At 36.3% G+C, this 19,203-nt stretch overlaps 1 protein-coding gene across 1 annotated transcript in view; it reads right to left on the bottom strand.

Annotated features, from left to right (window-relative positions):
- The window catches only part of LOC136867916 (centrosomal protein CCDC61), a 125,384-nt gene that overhangs the window by 21,266 nt on the left and 84,915 nt on the right, over window positions 1-19,203 (bottom strand). The window contains exons 4-5 of the mRNA XM_067144739.2: window positions 11,762-11,932; window positions 11,466-11,676 (exon numbers count right to left, since the gene is read on the bottom strand). Coding sequence (XP_067000840.2) covers window positions 11,466-11,676; window positions 11,762-11,932 — 382 coding nt within the window. The remainder of the gene's footprint in view (window positions 1-11,465; window positions 11,677-11,761; window positions 11,933-19,203) is intronic.

The raw sequence follows: 19,203 nt of genomic DNA, 5'->3' as shown, positions 1-19,203 counted from the left end.
ATAGCAAAGGAATATAGATGCAGAAAGTTGGAAGTCAAGAGAATTGTACGGGAAGAAAAAGAGAAAAGTTGGAAAGAATTTACAACTAAACTGGAAGAAGACAGTAAAGGGAATATGAAAATGATATATGGAATAGTTAAAAGTAAAAGATCAGATAAAGAAGCAATTACAGCCCTGGAGACAGCAGATGGGAATATAGTTCGCAATATGAAAGATATCACGGATACAATAGGGCAGTATTTTGACAAGCTCCTAAATGGCCCTAAAGAGATCTCTGTTGAGGATGTAGGACAGAAAACAATAGAGGAAGATATCCCAATTACATGGACAGAAGTAGAGCAAGCTCTCCACAGGATGAGAAGTGGTAAGTCAGCAGGAGCTGATGAAATTACAGCTGACATGATTAAAGCTGCTGGTCCACCAGGAATACAGTGGCTGTATAGAGTTCTCAGAACAATATGGAAGGATAATGAAATACCTGAAGATTGGACAAAAGGGGTGATAGTTCCTATCTTTAAGAAAGGGAGTAGAAGGAAAAGTGAAAATTACAGAGGCATTACCCTCCTATCACACGGCCTTAAAATTATGGAGAAGATCATTGAAGCCAGAGTAAGGGATATACTAGAACCTATCTTAGAAGAGGAACAACATGGTTTTAGGACTGGAAGAAGCACAACAGATCTGATATTTGCATTGAGGATGTTGGCAGAGAAACACTGGGAAAGAAGAAAAGACCTAATTATTGTGTTTAAGGACCTTGAAAAGGCGTATGATAATGTTCCTAGATCAACTATTTGGAAAAGTCTTAGAAAACTTGGTGTACCGGAGTACCTTATTAGGAAGATCCAAATGCTATATAGTAATTGCAAAAGCTGTGTCAGAATTGGAGATGGTCACTCTGAATGGTTCAATACAACCAAAGGAGTACAACAGGGAAGTGCCTTGTCACCACTTCTATTCACAGCAGTTATGGATACAATTTTAAAGGAACTAAAAGGAAAAGGTAATAAAGATCTTCAGGCTCTGGTGTTTGCAGACGATGTGGCAATATGGGATGAAACAGAGGAGGGAGTGAAAAATAATCTGAATGCATGGTGTAAGAAGTTTGATGACTATATGGAATGAAATTGAACCCATCAAAAACAGTAGCATTAAAAATCAGCAGACATTATACAGAATGCAACATAAAAATACAGGACCACCAAATTGAAGTAGTACACCAATTCAGTTATTTAGGAAGCGTAATCGCTAGTAATAACAGAGCTGAGTGAGAAATAACAAACAGAGTAACCAAAGACTCTAACTTTTACAGCATCGTTAGACACCTACTATGGGATCAGAAAGTCCCACAAAGAACAAAATGACCCTGTACAAGTCATATTTCATTCCTATCCTTACATATTCTCTGGAAACCTGCACACTAACATCAAAGGATTATAGTAGGATTCAAGCCTGTGAAATGAAATTTCTTAGAACTGCCCTCCAAAAGACCCGACTTGATCATGTGAAAAATGATGAGATCCGATCTAACCTAGGTCTAAATGAATCGATGGAGGAAAGACTTAGGTCATCTAGACTTAAATGGTTTGGGCATGTTAAACGAATGAATAGCACAAGTTTACCATGTGCTTATTTGGAAAAGAGAATAACAGGTAGAAGACCAGCTGGAAGACCAAGAAGAAGATGGATGGACCAACTGAGGGAAGACGTGGAGAGAAGAGGATGGAAATGGGAATCTGTCTTGGACAACGAAATGTTTTTGAATAGGCAACTTTGGAAGACGCTTGTTTTCAAACACCCTACCCGGCTCGCTGGAAGGGCAAACCGATGATGATGATGATCAACATAATTTACGAATTCATAACGAAATAATCTTAAATTACTGTACTTTCTGCAACCTAGAAGTGGAATATGCTCGTAGATAACTTCCTTCTTTAAACTGGGGCAGTAATAAGCCTTGATTAATACCTATGTTTTTAGTTGTTCGTAAAAGGTTGATTCTCAACTCACGATCACCTTTGTGAGTGTGTTTGTCATTACAGAGTCGGATTTGAAGTCATGTAATTTTTTTGTATTAGTTTTAAATGTTAAATGTCACGGCATCTAAATAACCAGCAGTTCTGTATTTCATGACTGAATGGAGGCTAATTAGAATAACTAACAAAATTAACTCTAAAAATACTCGACTAACTGCATCTTACAACACTCAGGCCATTGAATCTGGGGTAGCACTGTCTATTGCGGCTCTTAGTGACGTCAGGCACTTCATTCAATAGCAGGTCAGCTCTCCAGAACAGCCTATCTGACCTGTGAGTTACACTGGAAAACCCCAGTGTCAAGAAACGCAACGATTGCGGAAGGCAGTTTTGTATAGGTACCGGTTGTGAGACTTCATCGGTGCTGGCGAAGAATGCAACAGCAGAGCGCCACTGCAACTGCAACTATTATTTTCTCGCAACGGTTTCATTCGACAACGGCTGTGTTCCAGAAATGGTTGCGTTGTATCTGTCCCAGCCCTAGACTGTGTCTCTTATAATGGGCTTCTGATAAGTTCAACTGCATACACCCCAGCGCCAGTGGGTAGGGTCTGACACATCCCACTCTGATGAGTCTAGTGTCAGACCTAAGATGAAATGCTGGTTAATAGAGCAAACGCCTGAAAAGCCTTACATCTGACCTGTTTTTAAAACAATCTTTTGCTGGAAATCTTCCTGTTTCAATGCTTTGTTGTCCTTTGGTCTGGATCAACTGGTATCTGTAATCCTGTTGGCTTAGTTTTTGTGTTCCGACATGGGCTGATGTGCATAAGCATTATTGAAGTTGAACCGTCTGATTTTAGTCTGTAAAATGGATAATACAAATTGAATTAAAGTTAAAAAGTGGTGACTAACAGGAACAACATTTATATTAAGTCATGAAGAACAAAAATTAACTTACGTTACGTGGCCCTCTTGTATCACCTGCGTTCTCTGATTATGGAGTCCAGCTCTCAACTGACTTGCACCCTGCAGTCGAGATGCAAACGTGCTGCTGCAAGGAAGTGGAGTGGGGAAATGGTGCGGGGCTTGCGGGAGAATGGGAGTATGTGGAATAATGAGGGTGGTGACTGAAACCAAGTGTAACAATTGTGAGTTCTTATGTTCCTATGTTTTACTACAAATGATAGTGTAAGCCCCCTTTTACAGAAGAGGTGCACATAATATAAAGTACATAACAAACAAAGTAATGATGTAATAATCCAAAAATAACAAACCTGAAGGAACGTCAGCCAATGATACACCAGGAAAAACATTTTAAATTTCAACAACATACACATGACTACGCATGGTTACCTACATGACAACTATAGAAAGGATGTATGAGAGGCAGGCCGGGAAATCCTACAGAGGACGAGATCTTACGTGACGTTGTAGGGAAAAAATTATGTTTTACTATACACGAAAGGTTAATAAAAACGAACTGCCTCCAAAACAAAGAATATGCCTAGCTGACGAACTAAGGCATTACAAAACCAAAATGGTGAAAATCAGGGTCTAAGAGCATTAACCCTTTAGTCTGGTTTACTCAACATAAAGAATTTTAACAAGCTATAAAAACACCAATTAAAAGGATAACATTATCAATTAAGAAAAAGGTTAAATCGAACTACGAGGTTCCTATCAATGGTTCTTCAGAAAATCAAATGGCAACACAATATTACGATTACAAGAAGGTGAGCATAACTTTTACAATAAAATTTACAAGGAAAATTTAACAGCGAATATGACATAATTACAACCGTTAAAATGGAAAAGTGTCTACAAATTATTACCAAGAAAATAACGTAATTTGAAATTTAAAGCAGAGGCCTTCAAAGTTGCTGTCTTCTCCTAATACACATCAGCGAGAAACACATCGCTCCATAGGCTTACTCTAAACAGATGCTGCATTACTGGAGGCAACCCGATTGGAAAAATTATGTTTTACTATACACGAAAGGTTAATAAAAACAAACTGCCTCCAAAACAAAGAATATGCCTAGCTGACGAACTAAGGCATTACAAAACCAAAATGGTGAAAATCAGGGTCTAAGGTAAACTCGGAACAAATGAATTTACATATTAAATTTTCGCCAAAAGGATTACAGCACCATATAATTATGGTAATGTGTGAAACATATTCTAGAGGTTTCGATTGCAAAACTCAGCAATTTTGTGATCGAAGCCTCCATGTGGCAACTACAGGGTGATACAAAAGATGGGTTACAACATGTACACTACTGGAGATCTCCAATACCAAAATCAATGTCTCCTTTTCTTTTAACACTCAATGATTAAAATATAATTGTCTCTTCTGTGAGTCCTGAAAATTCTTTAAATCCACAAAATTTCACAACAAATAAAACACATACCTAACAAACAAATATTTAATTGAATTCTTCGAAAATGTCTAACAGTTCCTTAGTTTCCATCCATGTTATTAATTTCTCACCACTGGCGATATCCTCCACCACCGAATCTCGAGCTCTGCTCGATAATAAATTTTTAAAAACACTTTACATTAAATGGCTGTTTTAACTGGAGGTCTGAATTTTGTGAAAACACGCTGATACCAACACATATCACCCACATCTTGATGCGACTTTTACTAAGAGTATCTTGGAAGCAGAATTTCCTAAGCTTGACCACAGGTATTGCTGTCCATAGGATTGCTGACATCGGCCGCCTACCAACACGGTTTCCCTTTTCAGTTCCACCAGGGTCTCCAATGAAGCTTCATTCAGTTCACTCAAATAGTGAACTCACAGTGAGCATGTAGTAAGACATGGCGTAGTACTGGGCAACTGCCACCACCAGGAATTCTGCGACACTGCACTCCCAGGTTGGATGCAAACAGGTCAGGAATTCATAGTGCCCCTTCGAACAGGGACGACAGGTTCTCTGTCTGGACCAGGTTATTGTGATCACTGGAACAGAGATCAATCTGCAGCAGAAAAGGAAGTAATACAGGAAAACCATAGCCTCGGCTATGCAGAAGAGTCTTTTGAGAAACGTAGACTGAAGGGTGGTTTTCTGTTTTTTCTTAACAACTATTGTTACATAACAGGAACTGTTAACATTCCATGCGAGGAGGATAACCTCGCCCCAAACATCTTTGGGAACTCCAAGCCCCCCCAGGGCAAGCATGTTTAAAAATTTACCAAACATAAGAGAGCAAACAAAATTAGGAAAGTTCACTGGAGTTTACCTTACTACCCGAAAATTTTACAAGGGATCCCTAGTTATGACAATGAATGAAAATCTTAACCTCAAGGACATACTAAATTATACCTAACCCGGTCTCAAATGACCATACTTATTACAACTACAATCCCATATAAATAGTAAGAAAATTACTGTGTGCGTTCTTAATCGCCCAGAATAAGCAAATAAACAAAACAAATAAAAGGAAAAATTTAGGATGTTGCAAGAGAACTCAAAACTGAAAAATAATTACTTCATTACGTTAGCTTGCAACCATATTCAATGACTTGAGGTTAGTAACTCACTATTCATCTACCATTTCTTGTATTCATAAATATTTTAGCACAAGTATAAAAACACCAATTAAAAGGATAACATTATCAATTAAGAAAAAGGTTAAATCGAACTACGAGGTTCCTATCGGTGGTTCTTCAGAAAATCAAATGGCAACACAATATTACGATTACATTTAAGAAGGCGAGCATAACTTCCACAATGAAATTTACAAGGAAAATTTAACAGCGAATATGACATAATTACAACCATCAAAATGGAAAAGTGTCTACAAATTATTACCAAGAAAATAACGTAATTTGAAATTTAAAGCAGAGGCCTTCAAAGTTGCTGTCTTCTCCTCACACACATCAATGAGAGACACATCGCTCCACAGGCTTACTCTAAATTGACGCTGCATTACTGGAGGCAACCCGAATGGAAAAATTAAGTTTTACATTACACGAAAGGTTAATAAAAAGGAATTGCCTCCAAAACAAAGTATATGCCTAGCTGATGAACTATGGCATTACAAAACCAAAATGGTGAAAACCAGGGTCTAAGGTAAACTCCGAACAAATAAATTTACATATTAATTTAACATTCGAGAAAAGAAAACATTCAAAAACAGAGGTAAGGTTATCCACTACTTACAATGTGTTATCATTAAAATATCATATTTTATTATTCCATTTGGTGGGTACCAGTTTCAGCATTATATAATGCCATCATCAGCCCAAGAATTAAGCAAGCAAGGACACTTAATAAAATACATATATATGTACATAGATAGCTAGCAATGGTAGTCGCGTTACATCATAAAACATTTGACCATATAATATTTCTAAAAACATATTATTAAAATTCTGAAATTGTGGAATTCTAGATTTAAGATAAGAGCTTTTTGTATGTACAATTTAGTATGTTCTTATCATCCAATAATGTTGATTAATGATTTCTATGTATAGAGCTACAAGTTATGTAAGATCTTCATTTTTTTCTTTTTTACCATCTATATAGTTAAATGACAATTATTCTATTGCTCTTGAACACCATATAGAGTCCTTGAGAACATTCTAACGTGTAAGGTTAAATCCTATATACATAATTATCACATTTTAGAGTATTACTGTACAGTATAAAATAGAGAAGACCATTGTACATTCAATGTAAATAAAAATAATTCCTCTTGGTAAAACTCAGATAGCCATTGTAGACTGGTCAGATGTTTAGAGCAGGTGGACAGCTTGTTCTTAGTGTAATTGTTGTTGGAATCTTACTGATATGTCTTAACTTGATGAGTCATATAATAATAGTGGCTAAAATTTCAGGAATATCTTCAAATATAAGTGGGTTGAGGCTGAGGGTTGACTTTTTTATGAAACACGATGTTTTCAATGTTCAAACGTAACCTTAGAGGATCTTAATTCAACCGGACCTGAAAGAAAATAATACCTGTGTAAGGATAACATACACTGATCAAGAACGGTGTTGAGCGATTTTTTGAAAAAAAAGAACAGAAACGCACCTCAAGCACCACACTATCGATGAAAGGTTAAAACAGGACTGGCGGGCACCACTGCCGAGCGACCTTTCGTCGATAGTGTGGTGCTCGAGGTGAGTTTCTGTTCTTTCTTTTCAAAAAATCGCCTAACACCGTTCTTGATCCGTGTATGTTATCCTTACACAGGTATTATTTTCTTTTAGGTCTGGTTGAATTAAGATCCTCTAAGGTTACGTTTGAACATTGAAAACATCGTGTTTCATAAAAACGTCAACCCTCGGCCTCAACCCACCTATATTTGAAGATATTACTGAAATTTTAGCCACTATTATTATATGACTCATCAAGTTAAGACATATCAGTAAGATTCCAACAACAATTAAACTAAGAACAAGCTGTCCACCTGCTCTAAACATCTGACCAGTTTACAATGGCTATCCGAGTTTTACCAAGAGGAATTATTTTTATTTACATTGAATGTACAATGGACTTCTCTATTTTATACTGTACAGTAATATTCTAAAATGTGATAATTATGTATATAGGATTTAACCTTACACATTAGAACATTCTCAAGGACTCTATATTGTGATCAAGAGCAATAGAATAATCGTCATTTAACTGTATAGATGGTAAAAAAGAAAAAATGAAGATCATACATAACTTGCAGCTCTATACATAGAAATCATTAATCAACATTATTGGGTGATAAGAACATACTAAATTGTACATACAAAAACCTCTTATCTAAAATCTAGAATTCCACAATTTCAGAATTTTAGTATGTTTTTAGAGATATTATGTGGTCAAATGTTTTATGATGTAACATGACTACCATTGCTAGCTATCTATGTACATATATATGTATTTTATTAAGTGTCCTTGCTTGCTTAATTCTTGGGGTGATGATGGCATTATATAATGCTGAAACCGGTACCCACCAAATGGAATAATAAAATGTTATATTTTAATGATAACACATTGTAAGTAGTATTGAACAGGTGGATAACCTTACCTCTGTTTTTGAATGTAAATCTTTTTTCAATACGGACCATTATGAAGTTTTGACGTTAAAAAAAGAAAACATGCTTACCTTGGGATGACTAGAGCCGCTGAGCAGACCACCTTACAAGGTGCGTCCGATCTTGAAAACGTATGGAACCCAAAAACGCAGACTAGAGCCCTGTTCCTGCTAAGGAGCCAAAGGCCGGAAATTGAGAACCACTCAAACAACCAATCAGGGAAGCTACCTATGATTCGACCCGACATTTTACCAATAAAAATTATTGTTATTTTCACCAATAGGATTACAGCACCATATATGGTAATGTGGGAAACATATTCTAGAGGTTTCGATTGCGAAACTCAGTGATTTAGTGATCGAAGCCTCCACGTGGCAACTACAGGGTGATACAAATAATTGGTTACAACATGTACACTACTGGAGATCTCCAATACCAAAATCAATGTCTCCTTTTCTTTTAACACTCAATGATTAAATAAATATAATTGTCTCTTCTGTGAGTCCTGAAAATTCTTTAAATCCACAAAATTTCACAACAAATAAAACACATACCTAACAAACAAATATTTAATTGAATTCTTCAAAAATGTCTGACAGTTCCTTAGTTTCCATCCACGTTATTAATTTCTCACCACCGGCGACAAATTGGAATAAAAGTTTCCCATATTACATTCTTTTTTTCATTTGTCTCATTTAAGTTGAGGGCTTGGTTCTTATATTAATCCATACTGGTGTAAAAATTCTCTAAAATGTTGAGTAGTGGACCTTTTTAATCACATTGTAGAATTTTTAGATCTTGATCTATGATAGTATAATTGTAATTATAGTCTTTGTGGTGATTGCTCATGGCAGAGAAACAATTATATTTTAAAGCGTTGCGATGTTCTGTATATCTTATAAGGAAGTTCCTACCGGTTTGTCCGACATAACTTGACCCGCATCCCTGACATTCCAGTTTATATATCCCAAAATTTGTGTATTTATTGCTAGTATTTACTCTGTGAGAGTTAAATAATGTTCTTTTGTTAGTGTTCCTGGTTTTGAAAGCAATTTTTAGGTTCTGTTTTCTTAGGATGTTGGTGATTATGTGTATATTATTATTATTATTATTACTAAATGTGAATGTGACATTTTTCTTTAGTTTTTGACTCTTTCATTAAAGTAGTTGTGGGCTTGTTAGTATGTTTATTGATTAGTTTATTTATAAATTTTGCGCTGAATCCGTTGTTCAAAGCTATTTCATGGATGGTCTTGATTTCATTTTTCAAATTTTTCTTTGAGAGCAGGATTTTTAAAGCTCTTTCTCACATGCTAGTGTAGGCAGCTTTTTTGTGAGCTTCAGGATGTATTGAAATTTCTTTAATGGTGTTAGCAGTGTAAGTTGGTTTCCGGTAAATGTTAAATGTCAGATGATAATTCTTACGACGTGGTAGTGTTATGTTTAAATAGTTAAGAGAGTTATTGTTCTCCATTTCCATAGTGAATTTAATATTCTAAACTGTTGAGTAGCTCTAAAATTTCATTTATTCGTGAACGCTGCTATCTATGATGGCTAGCACATCGTCGACGTAATGTGTACACACAAACATCATAAGATGAAAGCTATAAAATACTGGTCCATCTACACACAAACATCATAGATAAGATTAAAGCTATAAAATATTGGTCATGTTACGTCGACGATGTGCTAGCCATCATAGATAGCAGCGTTAACGAAGAAAATGACATTTTAGAACCTCTCAACAGTTTAGATTAGAATATTAAATTCACTATGAAAATGGAGAACAATAACTCTCTTAATTATTTAGACATAACACTATCACATCATAAGAATAATCATCTGGCATTTAACATTTACCAGAAACCAACTTACACTGTTAACACCATTAAACAAAATTCAATACATCCTGAAGCTCACAAAAAAGCTGCCTACACTAGCATATTAGGAAGAGCTTTAAAAATCCTGCTCTCAAAGAAAAATTTGAAAAATGAAATCAAGACCATCCATGAAATAGCTTTGAACAACAGATTTAGCACAAAATTTATAAATAAACTAATCAATAAACATACTAACAAGCCCACAACTACTTTAATGAAAGAGTCAAAAACTAAAGAAAAATATGTCACATTCACATTTAGTAATAATAATAATATACACATAGTCACCGACATCCTAAGAAAACAGAACCTAAAAATTGCTTTCGAAACCAGGAACACTAACAAAAAAACATTATTTAACTTTCACAGAATAAATACACAAATTTTGGGATATATAAACTGGAATGTCAGGGATGCGGGTCAAGTTATGTTGGACAAACCGGTAGGAACTTCCTTATACGATATACAGAACATCACAATGCTTTAAAATATAATTGTTTCTCTGCCATGAGTAACCACCAAAAAGACTATAATCAGAATTATACTACAATAGATCAAGATCTAAAAATTCTACAGCATGATTAAAAAGGTCCACTACTCAACATTTTAGAGAATTTTTACATCAGTATGGATCAATATAAGTACCAAGCCCTCAACTTAAATGAGACAAATGAAAAAAAAGAACGTAATATGGGAAACTTTTATTCCGATCATTTGTAGTAAAACACAGGAACAGAAGAACTCACAGTTATTACACTTGGTTTCAGTCACCACCCCTATTATTCCGCATACTCCCATTCTCTCGCAAACCCTGCCCCATTTCCCCACTCCACTTCCACTCCACTTCCTTGCAGCAGCACGTTTTGCGTCTCGACTGCAGGGAGCAAGTCAGTCGAGAGCTGGACTCCATAATCAGAGAACACAGGTGATACAAGCGGGCCACGTAACGTAAGTTAATATTCGTTCTTCCTAATTTAATATAAATGTTATTCCTGTTAGTCACCACTTTTTAACCTTAATTCAATTTGTATTATCCATTTTACAGACTAAAATCAGACGATCCAACTTCAATAATGCTTATGCACATCAGGCCATATCGGAACACAAAAACTAAGCCAACAGGATTACAGATACCAGTTGATCCACACCAAAGGACAACAAAAAGCATTGAAACAGAAAGACTTCCAGCTCAAGATTGTTTTAATGATCAACATTCCACAGTTTTTTAACTTTTATCATGCTTTTTAAAAACTTTTAAACTAACATTTAATTTTGTGTGTCCCCTATATTTTTTAATACATCATACATATCTTACTGAGGATGACCCAATGCCAGGTCGAAATATGTCTATTTATGTGTGAACCTTTGTCTTAATTGGAAGTAAAAAATATATAGTATTCACTAGGAGGATTAAAATAGTTTTCGTACAATTTTGTAACATGCTTGACTGATGCATAGAACCTGTCTACTTTACTTTCAGTAGAGGTCTGGTCATCAATGGCAATAATAGCAATAAAATATAATGATGAATACAATTTTATATAATAATATATTTAACATGTACCTGCTGTTTCAGCACTGCTTTCTCCTCTTGTAACCTTTTGATTTGTCTGTGGGAAGTCATACGATCTCTAATCACTTGCTCTTGTAATGAGTTCACTATTCCCTTCATCATTCCAATGTGACGCATTGAATTTGAATGTTTTGACAAAGCTTTATTAAGATATCGAACATCTTCAGAAAGAGTTTTGTTTTCAGCTGATAAATCTTCTATCCTACAATTATTAATTTCATTAGTTGCTGGTTTTATGAAAACATAATGATTATAATCATATCTAGAAATAAATACATTTAGCTTGCCTTTTCTGCAATTTGGAGATGTGACTTGTGTTGTTTGTTGGATACTGTTCAGCCTGTTTCTTAAGCTGTTCTTGGAGACGTTCAACCTCACCTTCCAATCTGTGAATTATTCCTTGCAGCACTTGGGGATCTGGTGGTCCACAATATTCCATAGGCAAAGGGTAATGGATTCTAGGAATTATACGCAAAGAAACATAAGTGAAAAATATAATAATTTAGAGCCAATGACCTAAATGATTGGCCCCTTAACATAATCATCATCATCATCATCATCATCATCATCATCATCATCATCAGTTTGATCATAACACTGTATGTTCTGGCTGAATTTGAAGACTTTCTGTTCTAGATTATCTCTTTAAGAAAAGTAATTCTTTCTTTTTTTTATGGAATTCCTATATAACTAAGAAGCTAACAAGGTAACAAACAACGTATTAAATGTTGTAATTAATTATATATGAAAAAATCACGTCCAATAAATATCACACACAAATAAATCAATATATATATATAATTTGAATATGTTATCACAATATTGTAAGAAAACTGCAATACTAATGCCTATGTGTTATACAACAAAAGAAAGGTCTCCTTTTCAGGATTACTAGAAAAATATTTATTTCATTAAGTCTTTATTTGCATAAAATAGTTATTTATTAGAATAATACGATGCTTAGGTCATTGTAATTAACTGTATTCACTGGGAAATAGCTCTATGAAAGTTGTCTCTGCTGACCTTTTTATGCCAGCCTGATAGAGGGCTCTGTGACAGTTATCTATGCAGTTCTTTCTATGGTAAGACAATTCACAAAACTTTTCATTTGCCTGTTCCAGTAACAGAAAGTCCAGTATCGTGTATTAAATGGCACAACTCAGAAGCAGACGTTTTGTGAAAATCAGCCATCATTATTATTATTAGTGATGTAGCTTTGATTCCTGCATTAGCAGTAAATTGCATTGATCACCTCCTAAAGAACATTATGAGGTGTTAAAAAGAAATAGGTGGTAAGATTGTCATATTGGGGGGGGGGGGGGGAGAGATTTTTGCTAAGTTCTTCCTGTGGTATTGAAAGGTGGAAAAGTATGGATAGTTGAGGCATGTATCTAGAATACTCTAAATAAACAATTAAAATTCGGTACATTGATGTAATCTTAGGAGACTGATGTAGTGATAGGAGTGGAATCGTGGTTGAGAGAAGGGGTGGATAATAGAGAAGTATTTCCAGAAGGGTATACAGTCTATCATAGAGACCGTGGAGATAAAAAGGGAGGGGGGGGGGGTTATTCTGGTGAAGGAAACTTATTGTTCACATGAATGGTTTACTGATGAAAAGGATAAAATATTAGGGATAAAATTAGTTTGTGATAATATGAAGGAGGTGGGAATTATAGGAACATATAGGCCTGGAAGAGAGGAAAGAGACATGGAAATATTTGAGAAGATAATAGATTATACTCATAAAAACAATAATAATGATATGGTAATAATTGGGGGAGACCTAAACTTGCCTGAAGTTGAATGGAATGGGGCTGCAAGTGAAGCCCATGAACAAAAACTGGCAAATAAGTTAATTTGGGAGGGAGGATTTACACAAGTAGTACAAGAACCGACTCGTCTCAATAACTTGCTAGATGTATTCTTGATTAAGCCATAGGAAATTGTTGATAAAACTGAGGTAATTGAAGGAATAGGTGACCATAAGGCTGTAATAATGGATGTAGGACTTGTACCAAAAATGCTTAATAAGAGGGTCACACAAGACAAGAAATTATACAGAAAAACTAAAGTTGATGAACTTGGGACTTACCTTAAATCACAATTCAGTTGTTGGATAAGTGAAGGGAGTAATGTAGATACACTTTGGGCTAAATTTAAAGGAATATTTTGGAAAGGTGAGAAGAGATTTGTACCAGTTAAGAAGGGTAAAATGACCTCAGACCCTGTTTATTATACAAGGGAAATAAGAAAATTAAAAAGAAAGTGTAAAATAGTAAACAGGAAAATCAAATAGGGTAGGGAGAGTAGAAAAATTAGAAAACAGGTAATGAGGGAACTTAATAGAGTGAAAAAGCAAGCAAAAGAGAATTATATGAATGGCATACTTCAAGAGGGTAATGAGCACAAAGGGAAATGGAAAAAGCTGTATTCATATATCAGGAATCAAAAGGGATAAGGAATCCGAATTCCCACAATGGTGGGAGAAGGGGGTGAACACGTTTTAACAGATATTGAGAAAGCAAATCTATTTAGTAGGGAATTCAGAGATTCAGTAGAAGATTGTCAGGAGTTGGAAACCGAAACAGAAGAAAGAGAGGGAGAGACACATAGGGAAACAAGAAGCTTCTCATTCACAAATGAGGATATTTTCTGAGAAATCCAACTGCTTCAGCAAGGAAAAGCAGCAGAAGTGATCAAATTACTGCAGAGGTATTAAAGACAATGGGGTGGTACATAGTGCCTTATTTAAAATTTCTCTTTGACTATGTCATAATAGTGTAATAACAAAAGAATGGAAGGAATCTATAATAACACCAATTTATAAAGGAAAGGGTGATAAAAGGAAACCAGAGAACTACAGACTGATCAGCCTGACCAGAATAGTTTGTAAAATACTGAAGAGTTTAATAGCAAAGTCCATCAGAGGGATATGTGATGATGAAAATTGGTTCATGAGGAACCAGTATGGATTAGAAAGAAATTTTCTTGTGAGGCACAACTGGTGGGATTTCAGCAGGACATATCAGATCAGTTGGATTCAGGAGGCCAGTTAGATTGCATAGCCATAGATCTTTCCAAAGCCTTTGATAGAGTGGAACATGGAATATTATTAAAGAAATTGGAGGGAATAGGATTGGACGTAAGGGTTATATGTTGGATAAGAACATTTCTAAATTCAAGGGTTCAGAAAGTCAAAGTAGGAAATAATATATCACAAGAAGAGAAAGTTTGGAAGGGAATTGCACAGGGTAGTATAATCGGTCCATTACTTTTCTTAATATACACAAATGATTTAGGGAACAATATAACATCAAAAATAAGATTGTATGCAGATGACACAATTGTTTACAGGGAAATAAATAACATTGAGGATTGTTCAGAATTACAAAGGGACCTTGAGAGTATCTAACAATGGGTTGAAGAAAATAATATGAAGGTTAAAGGAGGCAAATCAACTGTTACAACATTTACAAACAGGAGCTTTAAAACTGAATTTGAATATACTTTGGATGAGGTAGTTATCCCAAAAGATGGCAAGTGCAAATACTTAGGTGTGAAATTTGAAAGTAATTTGCACTGGAAGGGTCATGTTGATGACATTGTGGGAAAGCATACAGATCATTACATGTCATAATGAGGCTACTTAAAGGATGCAACAAAGAATTAAAAGAAACAATTTACTTAAGTATGGTTCGTCCATTATTGGAATTTGCGAACAGTGTTTGGAATCCTCACCAAGAATACCAAATAAAAGAAATAGATAGGGTACAGAGGAAAGCAGCAAGATTTGTAACAAGGGATTTCAGGAGAAGCAGTAGTGTATCAGAAATGTTAGAGGAACTTGGGTGGGACACTTTAAGTAAGAGAAGGGAGAAAACTAGACTTATAGGATTATATAGAGCCTAGACAGGAGAAGAAGCATGGGTAGATATCCGTGAGAGGCTTCAGTTGGAAAATAATTATATCGTCAGAACTGACCACAAGTATAAAATTAGAAGGAATTTTAGCAGAAGCGATTGGGGTAAATTTTCATTCATTGGGAAGGTCGTGAAGGAGTGGAACAGTTTACCAGGGGTAGTGTTTAATCCTTTTCCAAAATCTGTACAGATATTCAAGAAGAGAATAAACAGCAACAGGGAAAATAAATGAAATGTTAGAAGGCATTCGACCAGTGCAGGCTATTGTAAATAAAAAAATGTGTGTGAAAATATTAATTCTATCCCCCGGTCCATGGAGTTTGGACAGCCCAAGTAGGGGACTGCCTGTAGGGGTGAAGTACAGTGGGGACTTCGAGGGCCCTGGGACCGCTACGGTAGCTGTGAAGGCCCTTCAGGAACTCTAAAAATTGGTGGCAAAAGGGGCTCTGGTTAAGACGCAGCAGGTCGTTATGCTACTTAGGTTCCAAAATGGGTTAAAAAAAAAAAAACGTAAATAAATACAATGTAAATTTTAATCTTATCATAGTATTATTTGAAGTAATTCCACATACTGTATATGAGTTGACTATGTTTGTAAGTATAAGAGATATTACAAGTAGAATTTTGTAAACAATATAAATTTATTTAGGATGATCTGTTTGTTCAATAGAAAAAATTGTTAGCGTAAATTGTATATTATTGTATTCTAGAAAAATTTTCTTCTCTTGTTAATTTAAAATTTAGTGCTTGACAATAATGTATTTTAATGTACCATCTGCCACCGAGGTAGACACCTCATTTGCAAATAAAGAGATTTTGATTTGATTTGATTTGATTTGATTTGATTTGATTTGATTTGATTTGATTTGATTTGATTTGATTTGATTTGGTTTGATTTGATTTGATTTGATTTGATTTGATTTGATTTGATTTGATTTGATTTGATTTGATTTGATATGACCAAAAACAGTCACGAGCGAGACATCGGGAAGTGCAGACGTGTGAGTAAGACGAGGTGCGCAATATGGGAATAACGCTACAACAATACAGGATGAGAATTGGAAGATGGCATGGTGGAAGAGGGAGTTGGAAGGAAGGTGGACCTGAGAGAGGGAGAGAAATTAGTGGTTATAAAGGACGGTTGGAGATTATGTTGTGTGCGGCGGTGATTGCGACAATGCTGGTGGTAGGAGGTATAGAAATGAACCCGGGGCCAAACCAGGGACCATTCGGATGGGAGGAACTTGAAGAGATCAAGAGAGTGGTGAAGGAAGCGAGTAAAGGAGATGAAATAAAGGAAATGATGCAGGAACACCAGGCAAACCAAACGCAGGAGATGAAGGACTAAAAAATTTTGATAAAAGAAGAAATTGGTGGGCTAAATGGTAAGGTAGTGGAGATAGAAGATGAGTTGAGGAGCTTGAAAAAGAAGGTGGTGGTACTGGAAGAGGAATTGACAGCAATGAAGAGAGAAGTGAGGTTAGCGAGGAACGAATCAGCAAGAAAAAATGTGTTTGTGTATGGTGTACCTGAGGAAGGAACAGAATCAAAAGTGGAATTAGTATTGAAAGTGGTGGACATAGTTTCGAACAAAATGAAGATAAACTTTTCTGAAGTTGATATAGATGACATATATAGAGTAGAAAGAAACAAGGGTCATAGGCCGGTGAAGTTAAGGCTAATTTCAACCCTGATGGCAGATATAATTCTTAGGAATGCTGGAAATCAAAAAGGATCGAACATTTATTTGAAAGCTGAGACAGAGAAAGAAGACAGGATGCGGTTGGATGTCTATAAGCGGCATATTTGGCAGCGATTGCGAACCAAGATTGTGGGGAGGTGTCTGGTAATTTCAGGCAGAAATTGGTCGCGATCATGGACTTAGGAGGAACTGCTGAGGATGGAGAAATGTGAGGAGGAAATGAGTTGCAGAAATCGAGAGCAGGGCAACATCAGTATGGAGAAGGAAGAGAGAAGACGGGACTGCGGTGTCAGCGGTCAGGTGGCGGAGACAGCAGAGTCCTTGGTGAGTCAGAACAGCCCAGGAAGGAGTGAATCAACAAGTAGGACACTAGACCGAAGTGAATTGGATACAGGTAGTGAAGAGGTGACGGGAAGGGAAAGCAGTCAGGGTAGTGACTCAACCTCCCCAAATAAGAGAAATGCAGAAAGAAACCTGGAGAGAAAACAGGCGTTGAATAAGGCGAGATCGTTAAGTTTAAAAGATCTATGGGGTGGGAAAAAAGGCTCTGGCACGGAAAAGGGGAAGATTGGGGGGGAGAAGAAAGGGAGGGAAGGGGAGAGTGACATGGTGGAGCCAAAAGGAAGAATTACAAGAAGTAAGGGGGGGAGTGGTGAAACGCAGAAGGATAGAGAGGGAGGGGGAGGAAATAAATAACTAGAGATGGCGATAGGGGTGCTGAATATTGAGGGGTTGATGGGGAAGTTAGGGAATACGGAAATTGTGGATCTAGTGAAAGATTTTGAGATAATTGCGCTAGTAGAGACGTGGTTAAGGAAAGGGGTTGAAATTACATGGGACGGTTATAGAGTAGTTAACGTGTTAAGAAAAAAAATAGGGAAGAGAGGCCGAAACCCAGGGGGCATAGTAGTTTTAATAAGAAATGAGGTAGCGGAATGGGTGGAGACGTTACAGACTGGGGTAGAAGGGGTAGTGTGGCTGAGAGTAAAAATGGGGAAGGGGGCAGCGGAAGCAATTTGTCTGGCACTGCTGTATAACCATCCGAGCGATTCAGTTTATGCTAATAAATATTTTTTTGACAAATTGATTGAAGAAATAGATACAATTAAAGGGATATATGTAGAAGATGGGATGATCTTATTGGGGGATTGGAATGCGAGAGTGAGCAATAGGGTACCGGTGTACGGGAAAGAAGTAAAAGTAGAAGGGGAACTGCAAAGGAAGAGTAAGGGTAATGTTGTAAATAGTTATGGAGAAAGGTTATTAGAGCTGTGTGCTATAGAACATTTATTTATTATTGGGTGGATGAAGGGGGATAGTGTGGGAGATTTGACATATATTACAACAAATGGAGGAAGTGTAGTGGATACAGGAATAAGCTCGGAGATAGCGTTAAGGAGAATAATGCCGTCCCAATTTCTCTTTAGTATTGTCATCCCATAGATACTTCCATCCTCCATTCCTATATCTCTCCCTGCTTTCCTCCATCTTTCCCTTCTCATCAGCAACCGAAGTGTTTGAGGTGTTAGAATGTGGGTTAACGGAACATATGCCTATCAAAATAAAATTGAGAACTTTGGTTGCTGATGAGAAGGGAAAGATGGAGGAAAGTAGGGAGAGATATAGGAATGGAGGATGGAAGTATCTATGGGATGACAATACTAAAGAGAAATTGGGACGGCATTTGAAAGAGGAGGGAGATATATTAAGGGTAGGAATTGAAAGGGCGGCAGAAGGGAACAACATGGATAGCGTGGTAAAATTAATAGAACTCCCTGTATGGAGGGTGGGAAACAAAGTAAGGAGGAGGGTAGAGGGAAAAAAGAATAAAATGAATGGATGGTTTGATGAAGAATGCAGGAGAAAACATGAGGTTGTAATGAGAGCCCTAGTGGAGTTTAGGAAGGAGGGTGAGCAAGAAAAGAGGAAGGAATATTGTAAATAGAGAAGGGAATATAAGGAGGTATTGAATGAGAAGAAAAGAGGATGGAAGGAGGCGGAAGCTAATAAAATAAATAGATATTGTAGAGAGAAGAAATTTGAGAGGATATGGGAGGTAATAAACAAGATCAGAAGAACAAAACCGGTGGGGAAGGGGGATAAA

The sequence above is a fragment of the Anabrus simplex genome, chromosome 1 (assembly GCF_040414725.1).
Source record: "Anabrus simplex isolate iqAnaSimp1 chromosome 1, ASM4041472v1, whole genome shotgun sequence".
Taxonomy (NCBI): Eukaryota; Metazoa; Arthropoda; class Insecta; order Orthoptera; family Tettigoniidae; genus Anabrus; species Anabrus simplex.
Note: the sequence above shows the minus strand (reverse complement) of the source record. Positions and strands in the feature narration are given on the sequence as shown.